General features: G+C 40.1%; 2 protein-coding genes across 2 annotated transcripts; both read right to left on the reverse strand.

Moving 5' to 3' along the window:
• Nucleotides 1–349: 349 nt before the first annotated feature.
• Nucleotides 350–25,906, reverse strand: LOC125374507 (macrophage mannose receptor 1-like). Its single transcript, XM_048385405.1, has 4 exons — nt 25,705–25,906; nt 12,037–12,176; nt 2,124–2,277; nt 350–1,046 (listed from the first exon to the last, which is right to left on the reverse strand). Exons 1-4 carry the CDS (start codon nt 25,904–25,906, stop codon nt 814–816), a joined length of 729 nt encoding a protein of 242 aa, XP_048241362.1. The 3' UTR covers nt 350–813.
• LOC124112807 (iduronate 2-sulfatase-like) lies at nt 25,903–27,216 on the reverse strand. Its single transcript, XM_046472951.2, has one exon. It carries the CDS (start codon nt 27,214–27,216, stop codon nt 25,903–25,905), a length of 1,314 nt encoding a protein of 437 aa, XP_046328907.2.
• Nucleotides 27,217–27,818: the final 602 nt, after the last annotated feature.

Here is a 27,818-nt window from a genome sequence, read left to right on the forward strand (position 1 = left end):
AGTACGTTGTTGGTTCTATTACACGTGATGGACATTTATAACCTTAAACAATATAACAATACATAAACTACATGCAAACATAGGTCGAGTATCTCAGCTTACAAAACATAGCAAAATAATAGACCAATAGTAAAAAGCTGTACATGAACATATTGCTTGGTTGGTTGGTTTGTTGTTTAACGCCGCACTCAGCAATATTCCAGCCATATGAATGCGGTCTGTAAATAATCGAGTCTGGACCTGACAATCCAGTCATTAATATCATGAGCATCGATCCACGCAATTGGGATCGATGACATGCATCAACCAAGTCAGCGAGCCTGACCACACGATCCCGTTAGTCGCCTTTTACGACAAGCATGGGTTGCTGAAGACCTATTCTACCCCGGAATCGTCACGGGTCGAACATATTGGTCACACAGATGTATAAATCAATTTTGTTTCGTCCGTGGCAATAAATCATTGTAACGACTACCAAACGTAAGCATTACAACTGGCATGTTATTCAGAAATAGTATCAAGTAATGGAAAAAGCCTATTCTGTTTTTGTTTTTCACAACAAACAAGCGTAAACAACTACTAAGAATCCTTGTGAAATGAAGGAAATGCATGGTGAGCGAAAGTTTCTAAGACAGATACATTTATGGAATGCTACATTGTTACATGTGCAGTTATGTAATGGGGAACACAAATAAGGTCTATGATGTACACGTACGCGCTACTCGTTGATAATATTCAAGTTAATATTGTATTGTGTGCAATGGTTGTGGTTTGGGGATCTATTTCTTGGAAATTGGGATCGGTACCAAGAACTTATTCTTTTGGGTGTCTGTCACAGATCCAGCCACCTCTCTCTTCATCCCCAACAACAGCCCATTTATAGCCAGCATCCTTCTTCAAAGCAGCATGTGTCAGCATCATAGGGTTTGGCTCGCCATCTGCCCAACTGCTGTACGTAATAATGGTTTTATCCATATACTTCCATTCGGCTGATGGGGGAAGAAAGCCATGATGATGGAAGATACCAATGTGGATAAGTTCCAGCGCTGAAGCGATAAATATAGTGAGTGAGTGAGTATGGTTTTACGCCGTTTTCAGCACTATTCAAGCAATATCACGGCGGGGGACATCCGAAATGGTTGGTTTGTTGTTTAACGCCGCACTCAGCAACATTACAGCTATATGACGGCGGTCTGTAAATAATCGAGTCTGGACCAGACAATCCAGTGGTTGACATCATGAGCATCGATACACACAATTTTGCAAGGATGACATCCATCAACCAAGTCAGCAAGCCTGACCACCCGAACCCGTTAGTCGCCTCTTACGACAAGCATAGTCGCCTTTTACTGCAAACATGGGTTGCTGAAGACCTTTTTTACCCCGGATCTTCACGGGTCGACACCAGAAAAGGGCTTCACACATTGTACCCATGTCGGGAATCGAACCCAACGCTTTTACCACGAGGCTACCCAACCGCCCCAGGTAAATATAGACTGAAGTAGAATAGTATTTGTTGTTTTGTGTAAGTAGTTATAGTGATTACACAAAACAACAAATACTATACTACTTCAGTCTATATTTACCTGGGCCGTCGGGTAGCCACTTTTGTGTAAAATACTTATAGTGGACCCGTATAGTGGACATAGGCGACTATGCTTGTCGTAAAAGGCGACTAACGGAATCGGGTGGTCGGGCTCGCTGACTTGGTTGATGCATGTCATCGATCCCAATTGCGTGGATCGATGCTCATGATGTCAATCACTGGATTGTCTGGATATGACGGCGGTCTGTAAAATACACGAGTCTGGACCAGACAATCCAGTGATTGACATCATGAGCTTCGTCGATCCACGCAATTGGGATCGATAAAGAGGAACCTGGAGGTATTGTTTGCCTCCAGACCTCCAGTTTTGCGTAAGCTAATCCTGTCCTTAAACAAAGAAGAATGTTTCTGACATCTGTGATCACTCAATCAAAGCTTAAACCACTCGGCTACCCCACAGCCCCTATTTTATTATGAACGTTCATATGAATAAATAAGTGCCGAATGGCCAAATGAAGGATAGAAAATAGGCAAAATAAAGAAATGAATTATCAAAACAGTTTTACAATATATTTACTAGAGTTTTCCACAAGTTTCCTTGCCGTGTCCTGCTGCTCCTGGCTCTTGATCTGTATCAGTGAAGCACCTGGCAGTTCCTCGCAAGCCTTCCTTGCTTCCTCCCAGGTCTTTTCCTTTGGGTGATAATCGTATTTGTCACTGATGGCGGCAGTCTGTAATCACAAATCAATGAAGCATTAATTCTTCAACATGTTTGTTTGTTGTGTTTAACGCCGCACTCGGCAATATTCCAGTTATATGACGGCGGTCTGTAAATAATCGAGTCTGAACCAATCCAATGATTGACAACACGACCATCGATCCACGCAATTGGGACACGATGATATGCATATGCATCAACCAAGTCAGCGAGCCTGACCACCCGATCCCGTTAGTCGCCTTTTACAAGCATAGTCGCCCTTTACGGCAAGCATGGGTAGCTTAAAACCTCTTTTACCCCGGATCTTCACGGATTTCATGTACACAAGCGCATTGTTATGTATGAGACACTCAGGGCTATGACACGCAGAGTTGCACACAGCAATAAGTTTGCAATGTTGTAAAGCGGTGTTAACGAATGTATCAGCAAAATTGTCATCGTTGTGTCGAACTTATGGTTGTCTCGAAGTAACATCATGGTCCATGCGAATTCTTTCTTTATTCATCATTGTCGGATAACTTGAATTATTTACGTTTGTGTTTTCAAATTCAAGACAACGGTTTTTGCCTGTATTTCGAACCTGCATTACATCAACTCGAGGTTACTGTCATTAACATAGTAATCTATATTAATGAAACATTTTTTTCAGAAGATGTCAAAACGTATTTGGAAGGCGTATTGTTTACATGCCCGCGTCCAATGGCAGAAATATTGCTGTGCGGTGTCAGACAGCGAAATTCTACTCTTTTATGAAAATTGTTAAGTGCTGTGTCAGGCAACAAAAATACATCATTTAAATTGTGTGAGTGGCGGGTGCTACGGATAGGGACATGGTGTCATATCTGATGTTCAGCATGCTTGCCGTAAATGGCGACTATGCTTGTCATAAAAGGCGACTAACGGGATCGGGTGGTCAGGCTCGCTGACTTGGTTGATGCATGTCATCGATCCCAATTGGGTGGCTCGATGATCATGATATTAATCACTGGATTGTCTGGTGCAGACTCGATTATTTACAGACCGCCGTCATATAGCTGGAATAGTGCCGAGTGCGGCGTAGAACAACCAACCAACGTAAATAATCGAGTCTGGACCAGACAATCCAGTGATTGATATCATGAACATCGATCCACGCAATTGTTTGTTTTTGTTTGTTGTTTTACGCCGCACTCAGCAATATTTCTGCTTGATGACTTGAAGTCTTGCGGAGAGTTCTTTTTTTCGCTATAAATCGTTATGCAGATATCTAAATATGAGAGAGACGAGTCTCTTTTATTTCTAGTTAAGGCGAGTTAATCAGAGGAAAGGACGATATTTGAACGATATAAAACCTGCCGTCTTATGCATAAAGAACAAGAAAGAAGTGAGCAAAGCTCACATACCCCCGTTATCCCCGCTGGTCAACAACAAATAGTAAATAGTTTGCTAATTAATGAAATATACCTGTTGCTTTAAGTCAGAGGAACTGCCCTTTCCTTTGTAACCCCATGAGGACGCATTATGTTTGAAATGAACACATGCTTTGGCAAATATATTTCAATCTAGAGTGGGATAATCAATGCTTAGCACAACATACATTCTTGATGTTTCTTAATGTGTCCATGGAAACGGCAAAAATTAAAAAATTCAGAATCTTCAAACTAGCAAAAGGCACAAATACTCATTGTGGTAAATGGGTATAGCACGTTTGGTGAAGCTAGGGTGCATGGTTAAAAAGATATGGGCCGTACAAAACACCAACCCTAAAAGTTTAAGTTTCTAATGTTTCAATGGAACCGGCGGGGGTACGGGTGGCCCAGTCGTCGCGATTCGCTGTGCAGAGTTGCGTCCCTTGGGCATGCTAGAAACCTATGATTGTGAATTCGAATCCCGGTTCGCCCCGATTATGTTTCTAGGTTTGTCAGCACCATACCCGTGCTCGTGGGTTTCACCGAAGTGGTAAACGTCTGAGACCTGCATCACTTCGGGCTTTCCTCCAACATTAAGCTGACACGCCGTGATATGACTGGAATACTGTTAAAAGCGGCGTTAAACCCAACTCACTCACTCACTCCATGGAAACGGAAAAAGTTAAAAATTCAGAATCTTCAAACTAGCAAAAGGCACAGGTACGCATTGTGGTTAATGTGTGTAGCAAGGTGAAGCTAGGGTGCATGGTTAAAAAGTTATGGGCCGTACAAAACCTCGGACGGAAGGACGGACAGACGGAACGCTATATACCCCCGATTTACTTCGTAAACGGGGGTATAATAAAGTATTGTCTCAAAGTTTTCACTGTGACTTTTTTAAGCCTTCAAGAATTGATATTCATGTTACTAGAATTAATTTATAAGTTACTGGAATTAATATACATGTTGTATATCTTTAGTTAAAGAAAGGTGACGAAGTAGAGGCCGCATGGCTGGTGCACAGAGCAGATAGGTACCCTGGTCATGTGGAGCGCATTGATGGAGGTAATTCTAAGAATATTTAAATAGCTTATAACCCTTGAATTGTAGTTATGCTATGTGACCATGGACTTTAAATATGCTATGATTCAAATTTATTAAGTCTTAAGTCTTACATTGTCGATCCCTGGCCACTTCATACCAAAAGACGTTAAAAGATGGTACTTGTTGTTACCCTGTCTGGCGCTCGGCATTAAGGGGCTAAAACAAGGACTGGTCAGCTTGGAGTCAGTGTACTGTGTCTGAGTGGGGTATACATGTTAAACTAATGCAAGGTATTTTAGTGGGCTAGCACTATAAATCGGCATCAGTCCGGACTAGTACAAGTAGACACACACACACACACACGCGCGCGCGCGCGCGTGCATGCACGTCGCTATATATGTGCAATAATCTTGGACGCGACTTTAAACCCAATTTCAACTCACATCACCTATGTTACATTGTGTCTAAAGCTTGTGGAATGTGTTTAATGGGTTTTTTTCATATCTTTTCAGAATACGTGCACATAGCTTTCAATGACCAGACGAAAAAAATAATTCATTTCAAGTATGTTGAGAAGAAAACGTAAGTTAAGCAGACTATTTACATTCATAATACATTTTATGCCATAGGCTCTATTGTAAACTCCAGCTGCGTATAGGCTGACATTTATCTGATGCTATAATAGACAATATGGATCCACTCATCCATACATTTATTTTCTTCTGTGACAGAACCCATCTCTGAAAAGATCGCCTCACCAAAGAAAATATGACTTATTCATGAGACATAGTGCAAAGTCGCCCAAGGAAATGTCTTGTAATATAGCATGTGAATAAATACTTTTTTATTTCCTTTGCTTGTAATCATGTGAACTAAAAATGTTTGTTTTGGGGGAAAAGGTCATTTAAAGCAACTCCAGATTAAACTATCCAATGATTGAACCTTATGTCTCCTGAATTAAAATAATTCTGCTAAATATTACTGCAGGAATAAATAAATTGAGCTTATGAACATGTGAACACAATTGGACACACATTATTTATATTAGTCTCCTCGAGATCTTTCCAGTGATATAAAACAGGTTTTTGTAGCTCGCTTACTTCTGCGTTGTCAAGTGCGGACTCCTGGACATTCCGAAGTTGTCCTGCCCTGCCTCAAAGGGATCAGTAAAATGGGGAGCACAATTGGCGTCCAAGGGGATGACTGCTGCCGGCCTAAATGTCTATTATAAATTTTCTCTTATATTTTATCAATGAGAAAGTCAACAATTTCACATACTGATTTTTCAAATGTCTTTTGTCCTTAACCTTTGACTGCAGAGATGTAAATAAATCTATGATCACCACATTAAGTGACAAATGCCCCATGGATATGGGAATGAAGTCTTTTCTCATGTTTGTCGCATGGGATAGTGGTGTACAAAGTTGAAAAGCCAAATGTTTTGTCCTACTTCAACTTGACTGTGTTCTGAAAAAGGATCCAGGAACTGTTCAGAGAATCCGAATTGTAAACATCTAGCCAGTGCTATGTCAAATCTTGTCAGTAACCTCCCTGAAATATTGCCGCAGTACACGTGAATCAAGGGACCTACATGTCGTTTTCACATCCGACTTGAAGCGGTCATCAAATGGAGTTTTAGAAAGTGTTATGCTTGATGCCACATCTATTGAATCAAGCAAGTCTATCTATTGCTGGAAGAAAATTATTTTAAGACTACAACGCATCTCCAGCATTGTTTTTATAATGGAGATAATACTTATGTGATGGCAGCCTGTAAATAAAAAAGCCTTGACAAGCTACAGCCAGTGATTGATATTTTGGGGTACTCTGACATTTAATCACTGAGCGTGACCACCTGAACAACGCGTTCGTCTAATACACCCAGTAAAGGTTGATTGGAAGTTAAACAAACTTGAATCTCCTGAAATTATCATTATCATCAGCAAAGTACACAGTTTTTGCTTTCTATTTCTTTTAAATTAAAACACAAACCTGAACATAAATTCACAATAATTTCAACAAGCGCTGGGTATCTTCATAAGTTAAAAACATATTAATAAATGAAAATGACAAAGTGCAAAATATAGAGCCATGATGCATTGTATTTAACCTTCATTATTTTGAATTAATATGCTATATTATATACTTCATAATGATGCAGAAATGTAATGAGCAAATTATTTAAATTTAGGCTGTGTCGATATTTAAAATCGGGGCTGCATATTATATGAGCATATTTAAGAGACGCCATCATTGGAATGATTGAAGGTTTTACGAAATGTCGACTAGACAACTAGATGGAGGGATTACAGACATATAAAGCTCACTTTACTTTCTTTCAGGTGAACTTAAATTAAAAGCGTCATGGGATCAAACTCATTATTTGCTGAATAATAAAACTGATAAATGATACTTGTAACCGCACGTGTTGTTTTTGAATATTTGTTTTTCAAGTTGCATGAAATGAAAGTGGAATTAATCATTCTGGACAGTTGACATATGTAATATATTGTAACTCTGCAATGAACGAATCTTTAAGGAAAATAAAATATGCAACAACCACTCAGAAAAAAAACAAAATTATTCAACATGATGAAATGCCACGCCTGTCCGAAAATGAGCGTCTGCGAGCCATTGGTATGCTTGAAGCAGGATCGAGTTAATGTGATGTTGCAAGACAATTTAACGTCCAAAGAAACACCATTTGGTGTTGGCAACGTTGGCAACAGACGAATGCAGTCAGAGACCATCCTCGGAGTGGTAGCCCACGCGTAACCAATAATCTACAAGACCACTAGATTCGAACAACACACCTACGAAATCGAATCCATCCAGCAACAGTGACTGCAAGAAGCATACCTGGCCTTCGACGAATATCTTTACGAAGCGTACGTCGTCGCCTCAGATGTGCCAGTTGTTGGTTGGTTGGTTTGTTGTTTAACGCCGCACTCAGCAATATTCCAGCTATATGACGGCGGTCTGTAAATAATCGAGTCTGCACGAGACAATCCAGTGATTGACATCATGACAGATGTGCAGGGATTGTCGCCAGAAGACCAATCAGACGTCCCATTTTGACAGGAAGCCACGATCAAGCACGTCTACAGTGGTGCAGACAGCGTCTACGCTGGACGGCCATGCAGTGGGGACAAGTTCTATTCACTGACGAGTCTCGTTTTCACCTCAGCCACAACGATGGTCGGATTCGAGTGTACCGACGTCGAGTTAAACGTTACGTCTATTATTGTGTCATGGAAGAAGATCGGCTCGGGGACGGCAGCGTTATGGTATGGGGTGGGATTACAGCAAGACAGAGGACCCGTTTGATAGTGGTAGAGGGATATCTCAATGGACCGCGCTACCGCGACGAGATCATCAACCCTGTTGTTCCACCGTTTTTGGGTCGTCATGGCCCAGGCATTTCCTTTCAACATGACAACGCCTGACCTCATATTGATCGACTTGTTCAGGATTCTCTTCAACAAAACAACGTGAATGTCATCCCCTGGCCGGTTCGCTCTCCTGATCTCTCACCAATAGAGGACATGTAGGTTGAGATGGATCGGCGCCTTCGACGTCAAACGAGTGTTCCACAGACACTCCAGGAATTTCGAAACATGCTCCAGCAGATATGGACAGATATTCCACAGGACTTTGTGCGATGCCTGGTCCATTCCATGACACGAATTGAAGATATGTTGATTGCATCGCAACCGATGGGGACACATACGCTTTTGATTTGTAAATTGACATTTGGGCATTTTTTTTTATGAAATCACGCATTTTTAGAAGTCAGTGTGGCATATTAAACCATTTGAACACTTACAGGAGTCTTTTATCTGTTGCAAACCGTAATTGTTTCAGACTTGGTAAAAAAACATACCTTTGCATTAAATCTTAGTCAATGTCACAGGAACTTTTGTTGTTCAGTATAGTACAACCCGTCCACATGCAAATTAGAATCCAAGGTATAAATAACATCCGAAACTGCAGTTTTTTCTCAAGGAATATATAATTCAATTAAAGGTTTGCTATTCAATACTACCCCCGTCTCTTCCCACCCCTTACACGTTACTTGTTCACCTTTTGTCGCATTGTAACAACATGCAGGAAAAAACGGAGACTCATACTCACTTCTCTCAAAACGAAGTGATGAGCGTTGCTCTTTCCAGCATCCCTTGGTCGTTTTCCTTTAGCTGTTTTCAACTGACATTGCTTTGCTCCCTTCCAGTAGTATCCTGAGAGACATGTGCCATTTCCAATGCATGATACTACACAATGTATAAGGGAAACATCTCTGATAGAAGCTTCTGGGATTGACATAGGAACCAGATGGGTGGTTATCACAATGTTGCGAACACCCACACCATTCAAGGACCAATTGGCTAAGGCAAGATGTACATAGACGGCTATGCAGAAGGAAGTTTTCATAGTTGTTATGAATCGAATCAGCCTGGACCTCCTGCAGTGTTTCCAGATATCAGTATGTGCTTGGAACCCTCCAGGCTGATGGAAATCAATATAAGTATATACTTAGCATGTAGACAGCCTCCGCCTGGAACTGGGCGTACCTTGTCATTTATTCATTTGTGGATCTCAGTTTGTTGGTGAGACTTATCTTCATCTCGAAATGCCAGACTCTTAAGTGCCCAATGATTTCTGGCAGAGGAATGCACTACAAATCATCTTTACATTTAAAGTGGCATTAGTTTGTCGTAACCTCTTATGATAGTAATACAGTAACATTATGGCGATATTTGACGACGTTATCCCCAATAATATCTTGAAAGCTTTCATAAAATGACGCATTATGTCTGATGCATTAGCAAAACTCAGTTTCTAGATATTGTCATTTGAACATTGTCATATCGATTTCTAGTTTATTACTTATATTTTGCAATTGATTATAAAAAGAACTATTGTCAAGTTGTAAAAAGTAACTTATAATATGTTTAATTTTCAGTAATAACAAATAAAATATCAGAAAAAGCCGACTTTTGTTTTGACATGGAACAATTTGAGTAAAGAAATAAGTGAAATTGTCATAACCATATTGTTCCATCTCAATGTGACTTCTATTTCATGTGTTTAAATCATTATCAGTTAGGTCAATCGGGTAAAAAGCGAAGAAATATGTGGAAATTGACTGTAGTTTTTCGTTGAAAACAAAAGCAACAAACAATAATATCATGTAACATTTAATTTAAAAAGAAACGTTTATCAACATTCATCAACCAAAACAAAACGAAGTTCACGATCCTGGTTGTAACTGACACTTTGCTTTGTCTTAATTTTAAGGACAAATATGATGTCAACCTAAAATTCTTTGCAGCATTGAGTGTACCTGTATGCCTGTCACTGAATGTGTTTGATGTTGCAGAAACATATTTTGTTCAAAGCAACATTATTCTTACACAATCACGTATGAAAAATTCAAAGGTCAGGAACGATTTCAAAACACGATTTCTTCAAAACATTAATACCAAAGAACACTTATTCTTATAATTACTTGACACCATGACTTGATAAGAAAGGTCCCTCAATAACATGAAGTAACAACAGCTATAACTGTTTCATGAACAAGTGAATTTGAAACAAACTAAATGATCAGCTTGGATGTCAGACCTCACCAGTTCCTCAAAATCATCAGTTCCCCTTGTGAACATTATGAACACATCAACAGCTCCTTTTAACTAACTGTTATAGGCATTCATATATGAAATATCAAAATGTCAGGAACAATTTCACAACATTAATACCGAAAGAAAACTTATTCTCTAAACAATATATCTCCAAATCTTGATTTCTCCAAAAAAGGTCCCCAAATAACACGGAATCATACAATGAAAGAAACTAGATTATTAATTTGAATGTCAGACAATACTTTTAAGATCATCAGCTTGATGTATCAATAATCTAATGCAAGTCACTGGTCATGGGTTCATGAACATGAACAATACAACCATAACTAAATGAAGTTCACCTTCCTGGTCCATTGAAACATTGCAAAACAAACTCTTAAGAATAATTATAAATGAACACTTCAACAGTTTCAGGAACAATTTTAAAACACGAATTCCTCAGAACATCAATACAGAAAAATCACTTATTCTTAAAATGACTTGACTCTGTGACTTAAAAAAACAGGTCCCTCCATGATACAAATGAATGAAGTAACAGTAATGTTAGGCACATCACTGCCCAAGGGTTCATGAACAATACAACCATAACTAAATGAAGTTTACCTTCCTGGTAGTAACTGCCTGTGGACAACTCAACACCTTTTCCAAATCAAAACATATAACAGCTTTTGTCTTGTCCTGCCTGTCCCTGTTGCTTTACTCCTGCGTTGCCATCTTCGATTGGAAATGAGACAAGTATTCTTCCCGAAGCTCCTCATCAGTACAGTCATGTTTTTCTTTCATTCTATATTCCTCACATCTGCCGCAGCGGTCTTTCTCTGGTTTGTGAAATTCGATCGATGTTAAAGTCCGAATTGAAAATATTTCGGTACATGTGCTCTTTGACAGGATCTCGTCCATCAGCATAACACCTCTCACAATACAGTCTATCTATGTTTGCCATGGTTAAATTTTGATCTACAGTAATGTGACTCTATCCTTGGAAATGAGTTTATGTGATCGCGTACACGTTGTTTACGCTGAGAAGATATTCTGTCACGTGTACGCGTCCCCCTTATGTCTCCCCCTAAAGGTACGACAGTAGCATGGTTGTATTTCTTCTCAAAGAAATAGGAAACTCGCCTTTGCGATATGCCTAGAGTAATCAGGTAGAATTCTTTGCACAGTCTGACTCTTTCACTTCCTATAAACACGTAATATGCACAGGAAAACTTTCTGTTGCTGTCCTTGTTGCCACGGGTTCGACTTCTTTGTTTGTGAGTCCTATCTACTGTTTTGCTGTAGAAAAGGAACTTTTCATTGTCTCTCATTGCCCAAAAGGACACAAATGTACTTTCTCTTTGTGTCATATTGATTTTCTGGCTACATTTAAATTTACATTTTCCTTGACAGTCCTTCGTTGTTTTGATTGATTTTTCTTCTATTCTTCCTGTACAAGTCAAGTAACTCTGTCAGGCCTGTCTACGTCGTTTTCTTGTGTTTTTCTAGTTTTGAGGATCTCTTTTCTCCTTTTGTTCACCCGTAGTTGTGTCTTGTGTTGTGGTACTGGGCTGCAATTCAACTAAATCTTCATCAGCATCATCCATAACAACGTCCTGGGTGCCTTGTACAAAGCGATCTTAGCGCTAAGGTGATCGTAACTCCCATACCTTAACATAGACTTACGAGAGTCGTAGCGCTAAGGTTGTTTTGAACAACGGCACCCAGGTCTTTGGCTTTCTCAGCTGTTGATGGACGAGGCTGAAGGTCACTACCGACTTTTCCACTATCATCCAGAGTGGCATTTGGTGGACTTACAATCACTTGAGTTTCAACAGATGGATGTGGAATCTCAAAATCTGCATCATCAGTATCAGGGGTGTATTACTTATCTGATGCAGAATCGGAAATTGATTCTTCTTTGTTACTTGAATCATTGAGATTTTGGAATGCAGTTAAATCAGTAGTTACCAGTTCAACAATATTTGAGAAAGGAGTGAGTGAGTGAGTATGGTTTTACGCCGCTTTTAGCAATATTCCAGCAATATCTCGGCGGGGGACACCAGAAATGGGCTTCACACATTGTACCCATGTCGGGAATCGAACCCGGGTCTTCGGCATGACGAGCGAACGCTTTAACCACTAGGCTACCCGACCGCCCTGAGAAAGGAAGATCAGCATCAGTGGCAAATGAAACTGTTGCCTCCTTAGGGGAATCAAAGTCAATTACTGGCTCCACCTCATACACGTTATCAGATGTAACATCGTCATCAGTGTTTTAGATTAAGAAAACAGCCTGTTCAAGGTCAAATGTGCAAGACATCGTAAAAATCCTACGAGTTATGTACGGATTCTGAACCTGCAATCTATGAATTCATCAGCTACGCAACACTGAAAATCCTCCAAGGTAAATGATTCTTCTAAAGTTATGCATACATTCGCTCACGTCACTTCTCATTTTGGGGTACTATTTTATTCCGTAATGAAGCTGGTTGTTTTATGGCTGTCAGTGTAAACATGAAGACACACGTATAGATCTGGCGCTACATTCCTCGAGGTATAAAAAATTATAAAATTGCACGTCGCAAGATCCGACGTTTATACGAAATGTCCGTCACTCTCTGAAGGTTCATACTCCAATACACTCACGCTATGAGAGGCAATTATTAAATAAAGCCCTGCTGGGAGAGTAGATGGTTGGTAAGTTGGTTTCTGTTTAGCGCCGCACTCAGCAATAGTCCAGCTATATGACGGCGGTCTGTAAATAATCGAGTCTGGACCAGACAATGCAAAGATTGACATCATGAGCATCGATCCACGCAATTGGGATCGATGACATGCATCAACCAAGTCAGCGAGCCTGACCACCCGATCCCGTTAGTCGCCTTTTACGACAAGCATAGTCACCTTTAACGGCAAGCATGTGTTGCTGAAGACCTATTCTACCCCGGAATCTTCACGGGTCACTTGAATTTGAAAGCTCAAGGAGCTTAGAGTAGGCTATATATAATACAATAAAACGATAACTGGCACGGGTAAAAGAAGGCAATATTATTATTTTTAACGGTACAATTATAAATAATATCTAGATTAAATGAAAGAGAAAATATGAATTATTTTGATTTAAGTAGGGTTCTATGTATATACAGTTCATGTGATTAAAACTCACCCTCGTCACAGCTTGTATTTCGCACTATGCCGCCTTACTCAGACCTTTGCTCAAAATATACTTGTATGGCCAGTCCATTAAATACAATTTTTTTCCTCCATATTGTTTTATAAGTACGGATTTACAGCAAGGTATGTACATTCAGGATAGTTTATTTCCAGTACAGTTTCCCATTTGAAATTGATAATGACCGTAAATCAATGACCGAAATGGAATTATGTGTCATAAAAGGAAAAATATCTTGGTATCGAACTATGAAAATTTAAGCACCGAAATCTTTGATATGAATGGTTTTCACTTATTATGTTTTTTCCTTTTTTCTTTTTGCCTAGCTAAACTACACCTTGGAGGGACGATATACAATTGAAAATTGTGAGAAAAAAACAAGAATGCATCTGCTCTTAGATATTTTTTTACTATTAAAACTATTTTTTACTAAGGATACAAAAGAAAGTAATTACTACTATGTCACTGATCGAAGTATGTGATACTTTAGATAATGCAAAGTGAAAAATATAAACAAAACTATTTATAACATCGAAACGAAATCACATTTACACTGAAAACATTATGTACTTCAGAAATCGATTTATTTTCTTGGAATATCAAAATTAGAAAACTACGCCAACTTTTTTAACAGTGTTAGTCACGCGATAAGCGGTCTCATTCACTCGTCGGTCGCCATGGAAACTTTCCAATCGTGGTGTACTAGATATACTTTCCAGTTCAGTCAAAGAGAATATTGTAATTTAGGAACTAAAACCACGTGTATCCATTACGTTAGACAATCATCAGACAAGCTGTTTCACATGACGTCTTCCGGGGTAGAATAGGTCTTCAGCAACCCATGCTTGCCGTAAAAGGTGACTATGCTTGTCGTAAAAGGCGACTGACGGGATCGGGTTGTCAGGCTCGCTGACTTGGTTGATGCACGCATCGATCCAAATTTAATTGCGTGGATCGATGCTCAGGATATTAATCACTGGATTGTCTGGTCCAGACTCGATTATTTACAGACCGCCGTCATATAGCTGGAATATTGCTGCGTGCGGCGTTAAACAACAAACAAAAAAACATTCCACCAAGTCACAACACGCGATCGCGAGGTCAAATCACGCGCACGGAAAAGGTCGAGAAGCGCGGTAACCACTTTATTAATCTCACCATATTTCGCAGTCCGTAGTACTGTATAAAATATGAGGTATACGATGTTAAATCCGAGGTTATTAGGGTGATGGTGGTTATAAATTTGAGTTTGCTCACTCAGCGTTTGACATCTTAATTCACAGTTGCAAAGGGACATTTTCACTGGACCAGATGGTTCCGTGGCACCAAGAGGGTTAACGCAACAATTGAATTTACATTTAATCCTGATATCTTGATAAACAGCATGTTTCCACTAAAAATTAAAAAGAAGTAGTTTCTAAAGAACATCGATGATTGAGCGGGAGCTTAGTGTAATTAGGGAAGGTTGGTTTTTTTAATTTGAAGCATCAGCTAGCCGGTGCAACTAGTATCTGATATCTCAGAATTTAAAACTTACTAACTGCATTGATGCTCTAGTTAATTATGTGTTACGATAAAGAATAACAACGAGCGCAGCGTGAAAACAACGGGCTTTTTTACGTAAAAGTGTTGTTGAAATTGATCACCATTATTTTCCCATAATGACGGGACCCGTGAAGATTCCGGGATAGAATAGGTCTTCAGCAACCCATGCTTGCCGTGAAAGACAACTATGCTTGTCGTAAAAGGCGACCAACGGGATCGGGTGGTCTGGCTCGCTGACTTGGTTGATGCATGTCATCGATCCCAATTGCGTGGATCGATGCTCATGACATTAATCACTGGATTGTCTGGTCCAGACTCGATTAATTACAGACCGCCGTCATACAGCTGGAATATTGCTGAGTGCGGCGTTAAACAACCAACCAACCCTCCAAGGCGAGAAACACAGTATTTTATCACGATCACGTGGACCAATCACATTTTATCATTCTGACATGGAGGTATGATAATAGGACATAGCATAATTGGTACAAATGATGAAGAGAAGATAGTGTTCAACTCTTTATTGTCCTTCGTAACAAAAAATATGTTCTGAAGAATAAAATAAATATTATCTTTAGTGATAATAAAGCAAATAAATCAATTACAGTTCTTGAAAAGTATTCAAACATTCATAATGTTCACCCAAAAATCATCCCCAATAAAGTTTACATTACATTTTGAAACAAGGATTTCTCCCTAAATTTAACTTGCTCCAAAATTCAAATGTACGGTAAATAAACATTATTTTCTTTGACTGACATTTAGGAAGAAAAGAATAGTTATACCATTTAGGCGATATAGCAATACTTGAAAACATTAGCAATACTTTCAGTATATAATCTGTGCACTCAAAGATGATCGAAGATCGAACAACACGCTCCTTGAAAAAATCAAAATTTATTTTCAATGAAGTTGGCATGATAATATCTTAAACATAAAACAGTATTTTATACCTGAAGCCGCTAACTCTCTGTAACACTGAAAACTTCTCACACATTTGGCCATCGCGGGTCGCTCACGCTCATCGCTGGAGCTCGCAAAACACAACAGGGAGTAATCATTATTTTGGAAACACAATGCATAGGTTGGTTGGTTTGTTGTTTAACGCCGCATTGATCAGTATTCCAGCTATATGACGGCGGTACAATACATAGGACAAAACGGCTAACTAAAATATTTCTTTCTTGGCATAAATGAAATTAAATATTAGTTATTTTACATTCAAATGTCATTTCAACCAATAGTCGCCTTCTACGACAGGCATGGGTTGCTGAAGATCTATTCTGCCCTGGATCTTCACGGGTCCTCTTTATACAAAGACAAGTGCTCATGATATAGTTGGAATCGTACAAGGGTGTCTGCATTTGCCAGAGATGTCATACTGAAAGTAGGACCCCACACGAAAAAAGTCACCTTTCTGCTAAAATGACTTACAAGTTCTACACATTGAGTGTTGTAGTGAGAAAATCATCCCAACCAGCACAGCCTCTACAGCCATGCCCAGCAATGAGGCTTGCCAAATGTGGAAATTGGGAGTGTAACACATAAAAGAGAGTAAGCGTTAATAATGGGTCAGCGAGCACATATTGTTTCAAACGACATTATCGACGAGACCATTTGTATTCTGCTCAATAGCCAGGGTACAATGTCACAACAAGACAGCCAGGCTAATATTTGACATTAATCCTATTTTCACCCCGGACATATATTTTTTTAATTTTTTTCGGAGCATTCTATGTGTAACCAATGGTCTTATTATAACAAAATATATTAAGGTTGTGTAAAGAATATTGCACGTGCCCGCCACGGAAACCATGTTGAACATATAATTGTGTCACCACACAGATTTTATTAGTTTATCATTGCAAATACCTTTTGCAAGGGTAAATTATTTATGGCGCCTCCTGGTGTACCGATTCGAGCGTTTTGTTTGCGTGTCCCATTTGGCTCAAACTGGTCGGGAAGTATCCGACATCATAACCAGTGTTATTTGTGGAATGTTTGTTTGTTTGTTGTTTAACACCGCCCTCGGCAATATTCCAGCTATATGACGGCAGTCTGTGAATAATCGAATCTGGACCAGACAGTCCAGTGATTGACATGATGAGCATCGATCCACGCAATTGGGATACGATGACATGCATCAACCAAGTCAGCGAGCCTAACCACCGATCCCGTTAGTCGCCTTTCACAACAAACATAGTCGCCTTTGACGGCAAGCATGGGTTGCTGAAGACCTATTTGTGGAATGAAATGCTGAAGCGTATTGCTGTGACTTTCGATACTTAAAGGGGTGAATGGGCCAATACATTTTATAAGTACCCAAGCATATATAAGGGAGACTGAATTTTGATACCGAGTGTATCGTTTAAAGGTTTTTATTGAGTCTCAGGGGAGCGATTTGTTAGTTTGTATGATCATATGCATTGTCGTTATCCGTTTGACCTGTATATGTCGGCTACGTGCCGAATCACCATGTGGGACATGTACTTGCCTGTGTACAGGAATACAGGCCACGTACCTTGCTCTAGTTCATCTGCACTTCTATTGAGGTAGATGCGTATGTTGGGTAGACTTGTGTTTGGGTTTTTGGTATATCTTGATTGGGGACCCTTGTGTATATCAGTACTTGTTCTATTATGTTTTAATCTTTCCGAACTTCACCAAACAATATAGGTGGACCGCAGTGCCTTGGTGCCATTTTGTATAATGTGGCATGCAAAGGGTTTGAGTGTGTGAAGATGTATACGTCAGAGACAACAGCTGATATGGTTAAATATGTATTAATCTGTAGTCTGGTGTTACACGCCTTGTAGTCAGGCGGTAAAGGCTAAACATGTGCACTTAAGGATAAAAGCACCAAACTTGGGACACTTATACATTGAACCATTCCGAACATTTTTGGATATGGATCCACCTCTGCAGAGCCCCCTGGTGGTAGAAAATCCAAGATGGCCGCCAACATGGCTGAAAGCTCTAATGATATCAATATATCATACGACCCGTGAAGATTCCAGGGTAGAATAGGTCTTCAGCAACCCATGCTCGCCGTAAAAGGCGATTATGCTTGTCGTAAAAGGCGACTAACGGGATCGGGTGGTCAGGCTCGCTGACTTGGTTGATGCATGTCATTGATCCCAATTGCGTGGATGGATGCTCATGAGATCAATCACTGGATTGTCTGGTCCAGACTCGATTTTTTTACAGACCGCCGTCATATAGCTGGAATATTGCTGAGTGCGGCGTTAAACAACCAACCAATATATCATACTTATCTGATCCATTTATACATCTATACATAGCAATGCACGCAGAATAAATTGCAGCAGAGCAGTATATAATTCAAATATAGTTTGCAGTGTTTCCAAGTGGTACAAAATCCAAGATGGCTGAAATCTCTCATGATTTCAATCAATACTCAATATATCATAGTTACCTGGCCAATTTATACAAATTATCATTGAAATGTATTTAGGAGTAATCACAAGAATCCTGTATATAATTCCAATCTAGTATGCAGCACCTCCTGCTGGTGATGAAAGTCCAAGATGGCCGCCAACATGGTTGAAATCTCTAATGACTTTAATCTCTACTCATTATATCTGGTCTATTCATACATTTTATCACAGTATCTTTTTCAGGTTCAATTGCAACAATGCTCTATATAATTCAAATCTGGTATGCAGTGCCCCCCCTGGTGATGACAAAAATCCAAGATGGCCTTCAATATATTTTAGTTTTCAAAAATTGTCTATTTCTACAGCAGATATAGATATCATTTGATATCTTTGGACTTAGGATAAGTTGACAAGTTTTGATATGATGAAACTTTTTCAATTTATATGTATTGTGTATGATCTATTCGTGTTATGGCTCGGCATATTATTTAATAATTGTTTTAATATGTCGCGTTCTAGAAAACGATTTAATGAAGGCTTTTCTTCCTGAATAAAGTGAACTGTATCCATTACATTAGAGCACCCCAAAATTACTCATAATCATCTGGGAATGGATTCATATGTTAAAACCAGGAATGTATGTATATTTATTATTGACATTATTGCCATGAACCAATGAGATCAACTTACTTCCTATCAGTATCAGTTCAATGTATGTGTTTACGGTACTATAATTCAGTTACAATAAACACTTTCCTTCAAAGTATTACATAGCACTGTACTCAAGTCCCGCAGTGTAAAGTTAACAAAGGCTTGTAAGACTTCCTACAGGTGTAGTGTTAGTTTCTAACACTTCTGTGTGCCTGACCAAGTGTTGTCCACTTGGGTATCTATATATTACTGCATGTCCTCTCCCAACCCCTGACCACAAGATTCTGTAGTGTGGGATGTTTTTCAAGCATCTGTCCCCATACATGCATTGGTGCTTGTCATAGGGCTGCCTCTTTGGGTTTAAATGTTGTCAATTGTCTGAGTTCTTCATGAATCTATGTACATGTACAGTGTAGTATCGACTCGATCCTTTTTGGTTTTGATTGGTCCCTCCTTTCCTCATTTTGAAAAGGTGGCAGCACATTTGCACACGTTATTTCTATGCAGAACTATTAGTTGATGTTGGTTCACATAGTGATGAAGTGAAAAGGGCTATTTTGAAGGCTTATGAGTGTGTCAAGGGGGATATAAACAAACATTTAGGCAGTCAAAGAAAAGGGGTGAGGATACCTATGTGGAGTGTGCTAGGTAAAAGGAAACTTTGTTTATCGAAGGATGTTGTTTAGCATTTTGATAGATTGAGGCAACGTAATTTGTTGGAAGATTTCAAGCAGTGTGTGGATGCTGATATAAGTTGTAGCAGGATCACGAGGGGAACATCGTGTTTTATGCGTGTCGCGTTAGTTTTTAGACCACGAGCCGGAATTACGCATAAAACCCCATGTACCCCAAAGTGATCTTGCTACAAAGAATTTATATTACCGACATGTTTAAATTGACATTTTTAAAATAATTCAAACAAATTCAAAATTATTAAAAACAGCTGTTCGATTGAGCTGAGTCAACGTGACTTCCATTGACTCGGAAAAAGCGCCAAGCTTTTTGCTTTGAAGCGGGGTATAAAGGATTTATTCTGCCTCTCAGAAATCCACGTGCAGCCTGACTTGCTCGTGGCAGGGTATACGAGATTTATCCCCCCCTCTAAGAAATGTATTTCCCTCCAATGCGGCAACCCATGCTTGCCGTAAAAGGCGATTATGCTTGTCGTAAAAGGCGACTAACGGGATCGGGTGGTCAGGCTCGCTGACTTGGTTGATGCATGTCATTGATCCCAATTGCGTGGATGGATGCTCATGAGATCAATCACTGGATTGTCTGGTCCAGACTCGATTATTTTACAGACCGCCGTCATATAGCTGGAATATTGCTGAGTGCGGCGTTAAACAACCAACCAACCAATATATATTACTTATCTGATCCATTTATACATATATCCATAGCAATGCACGCAGAATAAATTGCAGCAGAGCAGTGTATAATTCAAATATAGTTTGCAGTGTTCCCAAGTGGTACAAAATCCAAGATGGCTGAAATCTCTCATGATATCAATCAATACTCAATATATCATAGTTACCTGGCCAATTTATACAAATTATCATTGTAATGTATTTAGGAGTAATCACAAGAATCCTGTATATAATTATCCCCCGCCTCGCGAAAGCGCGAAGCGGGGGATATAGTATTCACGACCGTCCGTACGTACGTCCGTACGTCCGTCCGTACGTCCCACCTGTTTGTTGCCGCGATATCTCAAGAACTAAACACTGGATTGTCTTCATATTTGGAACTATGGTGTATATACAGACTCCGCAGACACCAGTCGGTTTTGGTGACCTTGATCCCATTTTCAAGGTCACAGCAGGCATATCTGCTTTTGGAGTTGGAAAACGGTGTTGCCGCGATATCTCAAGAACTAAACACTGGATTGTCTTCATATTTGGAACTATGGTGTATATACAGACTCCGCAGACACCAGTCGGTTTTGGTGACCTTGATCCCATTTTCAAGGTCACAGCAGACAAATCTGCTTTTAGAGTTGGAAAACGGTGTTGCCGCGATATCTCAAGAACTAAACACTGGATTGTCTTCATATTTGGAACTATGGTGTATATACAGACTCCGCAGACACCAGTCGGTTTTGGTGACCTTGATCCCATTTTCAAGGTCACAGCAGGCAAATCTGCTTTTGGAGTTGGAAAACGGTGTTGCCGCGATATCTCAAGAACTAAACACTGGATTGTCTTCATATTTGGAACTATAGTGTATATACAGACACCGCATACACCTGTCAGATTTGGTGACCTTGACCCCATTTTCAAGGTCACAGCAGACAAATCTGTTTTTGGAGTTGGAAAACGGTGTTGCCACAATATCTCAAGAACTAATCGCTGGATTGTCTTCATATTTGGTACTATGGTGTACAGGCGGGGGATATTTCGTCACTCTGTGACAAATACTTGTTCCAATCTAGTATGCAGCACCTCCTGCTGGTGATGAAAGTCCAAGATGGCCGCCAACATGGTTGAAATCTCTAATGACTTTAATCTCTACTCATTATATCTGGTCTATTCATACATTTTATCACAGTATCTTTTTCAGGTTCAATTGCAACAATGCTCTATATAATTCAAATCTGGTATACAGTGTCCCCCCTGGTGATGACAAAAATCCAAGATGGCCTCCAATATATTTTAGTTTTCAAAAATTGTCTATTTCTACAGCAGATATAGATATCATTTGATATCTTTGGACTTAGGATAAGTTGACAAGTTTTGATATGATGAAACTTTTTCAATTTATATGTATTGTGTATGATCTATTCGTGTTATGGCTCGGCATATTATTTAATAATTGTTTTAATATGTTGCGTTCTAGAAAACGATTTAATGAAGGCTTTTCTTCCTGAATAAAGTGAACGGTATCCATTACATTAGAACACCCCAAAATTACTCATAATCATCTGGGAATGGATTCATATGTTAAAACCAGGAATGTATGTCTATGTATTATTGACATTATTGCCATGAACCAATGAGATCAACTTACTTCCTATCAGTATTAGTTCAATGTATGTGTTTACGGTTCTATAATTCAGTTACAATAAACACTTTCCTTCAAAGTATCACATAGCACTGTACTCAAGACCCGCAGTGTAAAGTTTACAAAGGCTTGTAAGACTTCTTACAGGTGTAGTGTTAGTTTCTAACACTTCTTTGTGCCTGACCAAGTGTTGTCCACTTGGGTATCTATATATTACTGCATGTCCTCACTCAACCCCTGACCACAAGATTCTGTAGTGTGGGATGTTTTTCAAGCATCTGTCCCCATACATGCATTGGTGCTTGTCATAGGGCTGCCTCTTTGGGTTTAAATGTTGTCAATTGTCTGAGTTCTTCATGAACAGAGATTTTGACTTTCATTGCCTTCCAAATAAACCAATGAGAACGACAAACCGCTCCAGGAGAAGCTGCATAGTTTAGTCAGAGATATCTGTTGATGATGGGAAAGCATAGGTGACTTCGGGAAATATTTGACACGTTTCCAAAGCATATGAACCGGTGAAGGCATGAAATAGTGACAATGTCTTTGAATTTCTATAAACTCTCGGCTGTTTCAGTCAATCCAACTGCACCAAATACGGCTGTTGAATTGTTCATGTGTCTGATCTTGTGCTACACCAGAGAATGTCCGTTTAGTCTTGTGTCTCACCGGAACAATATTCGTGTTCTGCTGTAAGAGGGACACATCTGTGAAATGCAAGCCATTGATACGACAAGTGATGCTGCAAACTTTGGGAAATCTGCTTTTTGAATTGTACTCACCAGGCACAATATGCAAAGTTCTTGTACAAGAACAAGTGGCCAGTACTGAAACGGGCTGAGCAGCTTACTTTGGTGAACACCAGTTTCTGAAAGGATCTTCTGTGTTCACTCCTATTTCCTTATATTGCACATATGCCTGATGTTGTAGCAAGGTGGGGAACACATGATATAGGAATACGCAAATCTGCCTGAGGCAATTCCAGGAGCACAGATTGCAGTTTTCCATCTACTTTCGGGACAGTTTCTGAGAAAGCAGCTATTTCAATATGCAAATCTACCAAACATGATAAGGAACTTCATAATATAAATCAGGACAGGTCCACTGGATTGTTTAAGCAATTTTGTATAGTGGTTCGTCCAAGGAAAGCACATGTATCTGACCAGGATTCAAATGCTCAATACCCTGTTGTTGGAGGATATGTTTGTCTTGTTTTCCCAGTACTTCCTTCGAGTGATATGACCAGTTTTACTCATGGCCAGGTATTGTGTTAACACTATCTACATCTTGGGTGAAAGGTCCTTTTAAAGGCACATAATTACCCATCTTGCTATAACAAGATGGGGGTACTTTGGTATATACTGTGGACTGTTTGAAAATGGTTTTCTTTGTGTGTGTGCTTTCTTCAGTCAAAAGAACAGCATGTGATGTTCCCTCCCCTTCAGCTGTTGGACGCTGCTGCAATAGTGAAATGCTGGTACTATAAAGTGGATATGTTGCTGTTGTACAGCAAGGATTATGATATATGCTATCTTTTGAGAATGTTGGTGGGCATACCACATCTTCGTTTCAGTGCTGGTCCAATATCTTTAACAAATCCTAATATGACCTTTTTGCCTTGATTGTAATCTCTCAAAAATGCTGGCGAGATTCGAATCTGGTCTTGAATTGTGCCTTACGGAATACAGATCTTGCTTCAAATGAATGAATTTCAGTACCAAAAGCCCATACATTCAGTAAAGCATTACTTGGAATTTTTTTAAAGCCAAATTTGATTGAAAATGAACAAATGATACTGATATTGTGGAGAAACGTTTGACATTTTTTGAAGATTAAGTCATTTGGGCGGCCAACTTGGATTTTCTTCGCAACAAGTAGGTTATAATGTTAGATTTGAATTCTATACAACGAAGATCCGGGGTAGAATAGATCTTCAGCGACCCATGCTTGCCCTAAAAGGCAACTATGCTTGTCGTAAAAGGCGACAAAAGGGATCGGGTGGTCAGGCGTAGAGTAAAAGTTCCATATGTACCTTCTGCGCGCGTGAACTGTGGTCAAATATGTCCAAGACAGAAAACAATGAATTTGAAAATTCCAGCGCTACTTTGAACTTAATGTACACAATTGTCATGTAAGATCTCCGACCGCTGCAACTACTCAGACACTGGGATTGTGGACTTTGACATCTGTGATTGAAAAAAATGTGGCTGATCTTCCTTGGAGGGATGTGTAGAAGCAAGCACAGATATGCCCTTAAAAAGGTGTTCTATTTCACGTGTGTTCAAGTCTGTAACACATGATCTACTCAATGTAGCAACGAAGTGTGAATTATGGACCACAATAGTTCACTTTATGAAAACTAACCAGTTTCCATCCAATCATGTGTGGAACAACCGTACAGACTATAATATCAGAACATTAAAACTGCTCATTGGCACACATATCTGCAAAATCACCCAATAATAAATCAGATTAAATAAAATTCACAGTAAGCTTGTACTGTGAAATATGTGTATTTTTATACAATATGCCAACTAGACATATGCATGCACTTGTGAAGCTAGGAACACTACCAGTAACACCTGGACAGTGCTTAATGTGGGATGACGAGTGCGATGACATAATAACGCACCAACTGCTCTGTTGTTCAGCTTTAGCTGATGCAAGGAACACCCTCTATGAGCCTCTATTTGACCCTTTGAACCTCGAACAATATATGTGTATTAAGAACTGTACAGATGACGAAGTATAACTTGTGACATTACTGGGCGGTATAGCCCCTATTGTAGAGGATATGAGCCTTGACAGCTGGGCTGAATACATATCATCCGTATCACGAGATATCATCCCCTGGCCGGCTCGCTACCCTGATCTCTCAGCAATCGAGCACATGTTGGATGAGATGGATCAGCGCCTCCGACGTGAACCACGTGTTCCACAGACACTCAAGGAACTTCGAAACATGCTCCAGCAGATATGGACAGATACCCCACAGGACTTTGTGCGACGCCTGGTCCAATCCATGAGACGAAGATGTGTTGCTTGCATCGCAACCAGAGATGGACACACACGCTATTGATTTGTAAATTGACATTTTTGCATGTTCATCGATTTTTTTATGAAATCACGCATTTTCTGATGTCAGTATGGCAAATTAAACCATTTGAACACTTACAGGAGTCATTTATCTGTTGCAAACCGAAATTGTTTCAGATTTGGTAAAAAACATAACTTTGCATTAAATCTTATTCAATGTCACAAGAACTTTTGTTGTTCAGTATACATATAGCGTCAACGACAGAGAATAGCCAGTTTCGATTATCCGAAGAAACGGATTCCGCTGGACATAAGAGGCAAAATGGTTGTGGACATTATATGAATGGATCACTTAAAATTAGTGATAACATCAGGTGTTCACGAAAAGGGTAAGTATGTCCTGCCCTACGGGTTGCACCTACCCCTCACACAGATTGCATAAATAAGAATGTGCATCAACTGGATTGTTTGGATAGATTTAATATTGCCGATTGCGGCGTTAAACAAAGAATAATTGATTTATTACACAGGTGCTCTGATGCAACAATGGTGGACCTATCTTCCTCCCCTTGTCGTTCCTACTTGGGTCTAGCTGCCCTCCAACCAGCATGTAGCTGTTTGCTGAGTTGAGCCACCAAGGCGCTGGAGGCGGAATCATACGCCAGGTTCTTGTTTTCCTCAGGATCCTGATAATGGTCATACAATTCCACACCAAACACTTTGGTCCAGTCTGGCCTGTACAAGGGTTGTGGGTTGAATTTGACCTGTAGTGATCGGTGGTCATGCTGTGGTCATGCTGTAGCCCATTTGATCACCGTTGCTTTCATTCCTAGGGTACTGGGAGAACACGGCCTTCTTCCAGTTGGGACTTGCTGGGTTTGTTATTAGAGGTATCAAACTATTACCTTCGGTGCAAAGAAGGACGTTGGTAGAGTTTTCTGGACACAGGTCAAGAGCAGGAAGACCTGCAGCTTCGACTAGAGTTGGAAACAGATCCACAAACTCGGTGAGTTCTTCCGTCATGATACCGTTCTCAGTGAGACCCGGGACATGTACCATCATAGGGGCGTGGGTGGCGATTTCAAAGTCTGTATGTTTGCACCACTCGCCGTGTTCACCAAGCTGCCAGCCGTGATCGCCCCAGAAGGAGATGATTGTGTTGTTGGCCAGGCCTTGCTTCTCCAGCTCCTTGACCACTCGTCCCAGCTCGTAGTCGGTGTAGCTGAGGGCGCTGTAGTAGGCTCTCCTCAAACTAAGGATAACATCGTTAGGGAGTGTGGAGTTAATGTCTCCTGAAGCATTTAATTTTGCAATGTCAACGTATCTTCCAAGCTCTGTCATATTGTAATTAGACCATGCAATTTCTGGCATCTTATCAGGAGCGTATGGGTTGGCTGGGAGACTGATAGACGACTCTGGGTACATGTCAAAGAACCTCTGTGGTGCCACAAAGGGAAGATGAGGTTTGTGGAAACCTTGTGCAATGAAGAAAGGACGTTCTCCAGATCTAGCTTGAGGGGCAGCCTCTCTGATCATTTTTATTGCAAAGTCAGCATTCTGGGTATCCTGAAGGGAGTTGTTTTTCAGAAGATCCATCGGCACATTCATCCAGCTCACATGTTCCTTGTATACAAAATCGTTTGCTGGTCCCCCTGCTTCAAAATATGGGTCTGTCCAGGATATGGGGTCGTTGTAATTGGAGGCATGTCCGGGGTGAAATATCTTACCGGAACCAATGGTTCTGTAGCCGTTCTCCTTAAAGTACTGAGGGATGGTGGTGAAGTTACCTCCTACAACTCTCCAGTAAGCTTGCAAATCATACACATGGGTAGTATCCGGTCTTCGTCCTGTAAGGAGAGATGATCTGCTCGGGGAACACACAGCCTGCTGAACATGGGCTCTCTTTAACAGAAGACTCCTACGAGCCAGGGCGTCAAGGTTGGGTGAATGCATCGGAGGATGGACAGGACTCGGAAAGTCTTTTCCTTTAAAAATGGAGAGTTCAGGTCTCATGTCATCTGACACCAAAAACAGCACATTCATGCGTGCCCGGGCGGCAGTCACCGCCATCAGCAGAAGAGTCACCCTCAACATCATAACGTCTTAAATTACACTGGGTTCCATCTGACAAGAAGGGATTTATGTATCTTCCAGCCTGTGAACGTCGCAGCAGTGTCTTATCAGTTGGTATATGACTTATGTACACGGTACCCTTATTGGCTTATGGTGATGACAACGGAAAATTATTATCTTCTTGGCCTTGAACATTGCAGCCAATTCTTATCAGTTGGTATGTGTGTTATGTCCATGTTTGAAAAAATATCAAATACATCCTTTGACCCTAAACACGGTCCAGCTTTCACAGCCTACATCTCCGAGCAAGGACGTCAATGTTGGGTGAACGCATCGGAGGGATATCTGACACCAAAAGAGACACATTCCTCTAAGCCTGAATGGCAGTCGATGCCAGTAAGAAAGACATCGGCTTTCCAGACATTGAGGTCATCTTAAGATTGGCTGAAAGAATTCAGACTTTGACATGAACAAAATTGTACAAATGTCTGGGAACACGCACCTGTCTCCTTATCGTTAGTTCATGGCATGGAAACCTTAGAGATTTCGTTCACATGTGGTATTTAGGTACAATATATATCGAGACTCAACCGAAAAGGTTACCATGGTAACATAACAGAGGC

This window comes from Haliotis rufescens, unplaced genomic scaffold (assembly GCF_023055435.1).
Source record: "Haliotis rufescens isolate VD_foot unplaced genomic scaffold, xgHalRufe1.0.p SCAF_58, whole genome shotgun sequence".
Taxonomy (NCBI): domain Eukaryota; kingdom Metazoa; phylum Mollusca; class Gastropoda; order Lepetellida; family Haliotidae; genus Haliotis; species Haliotis rufescens.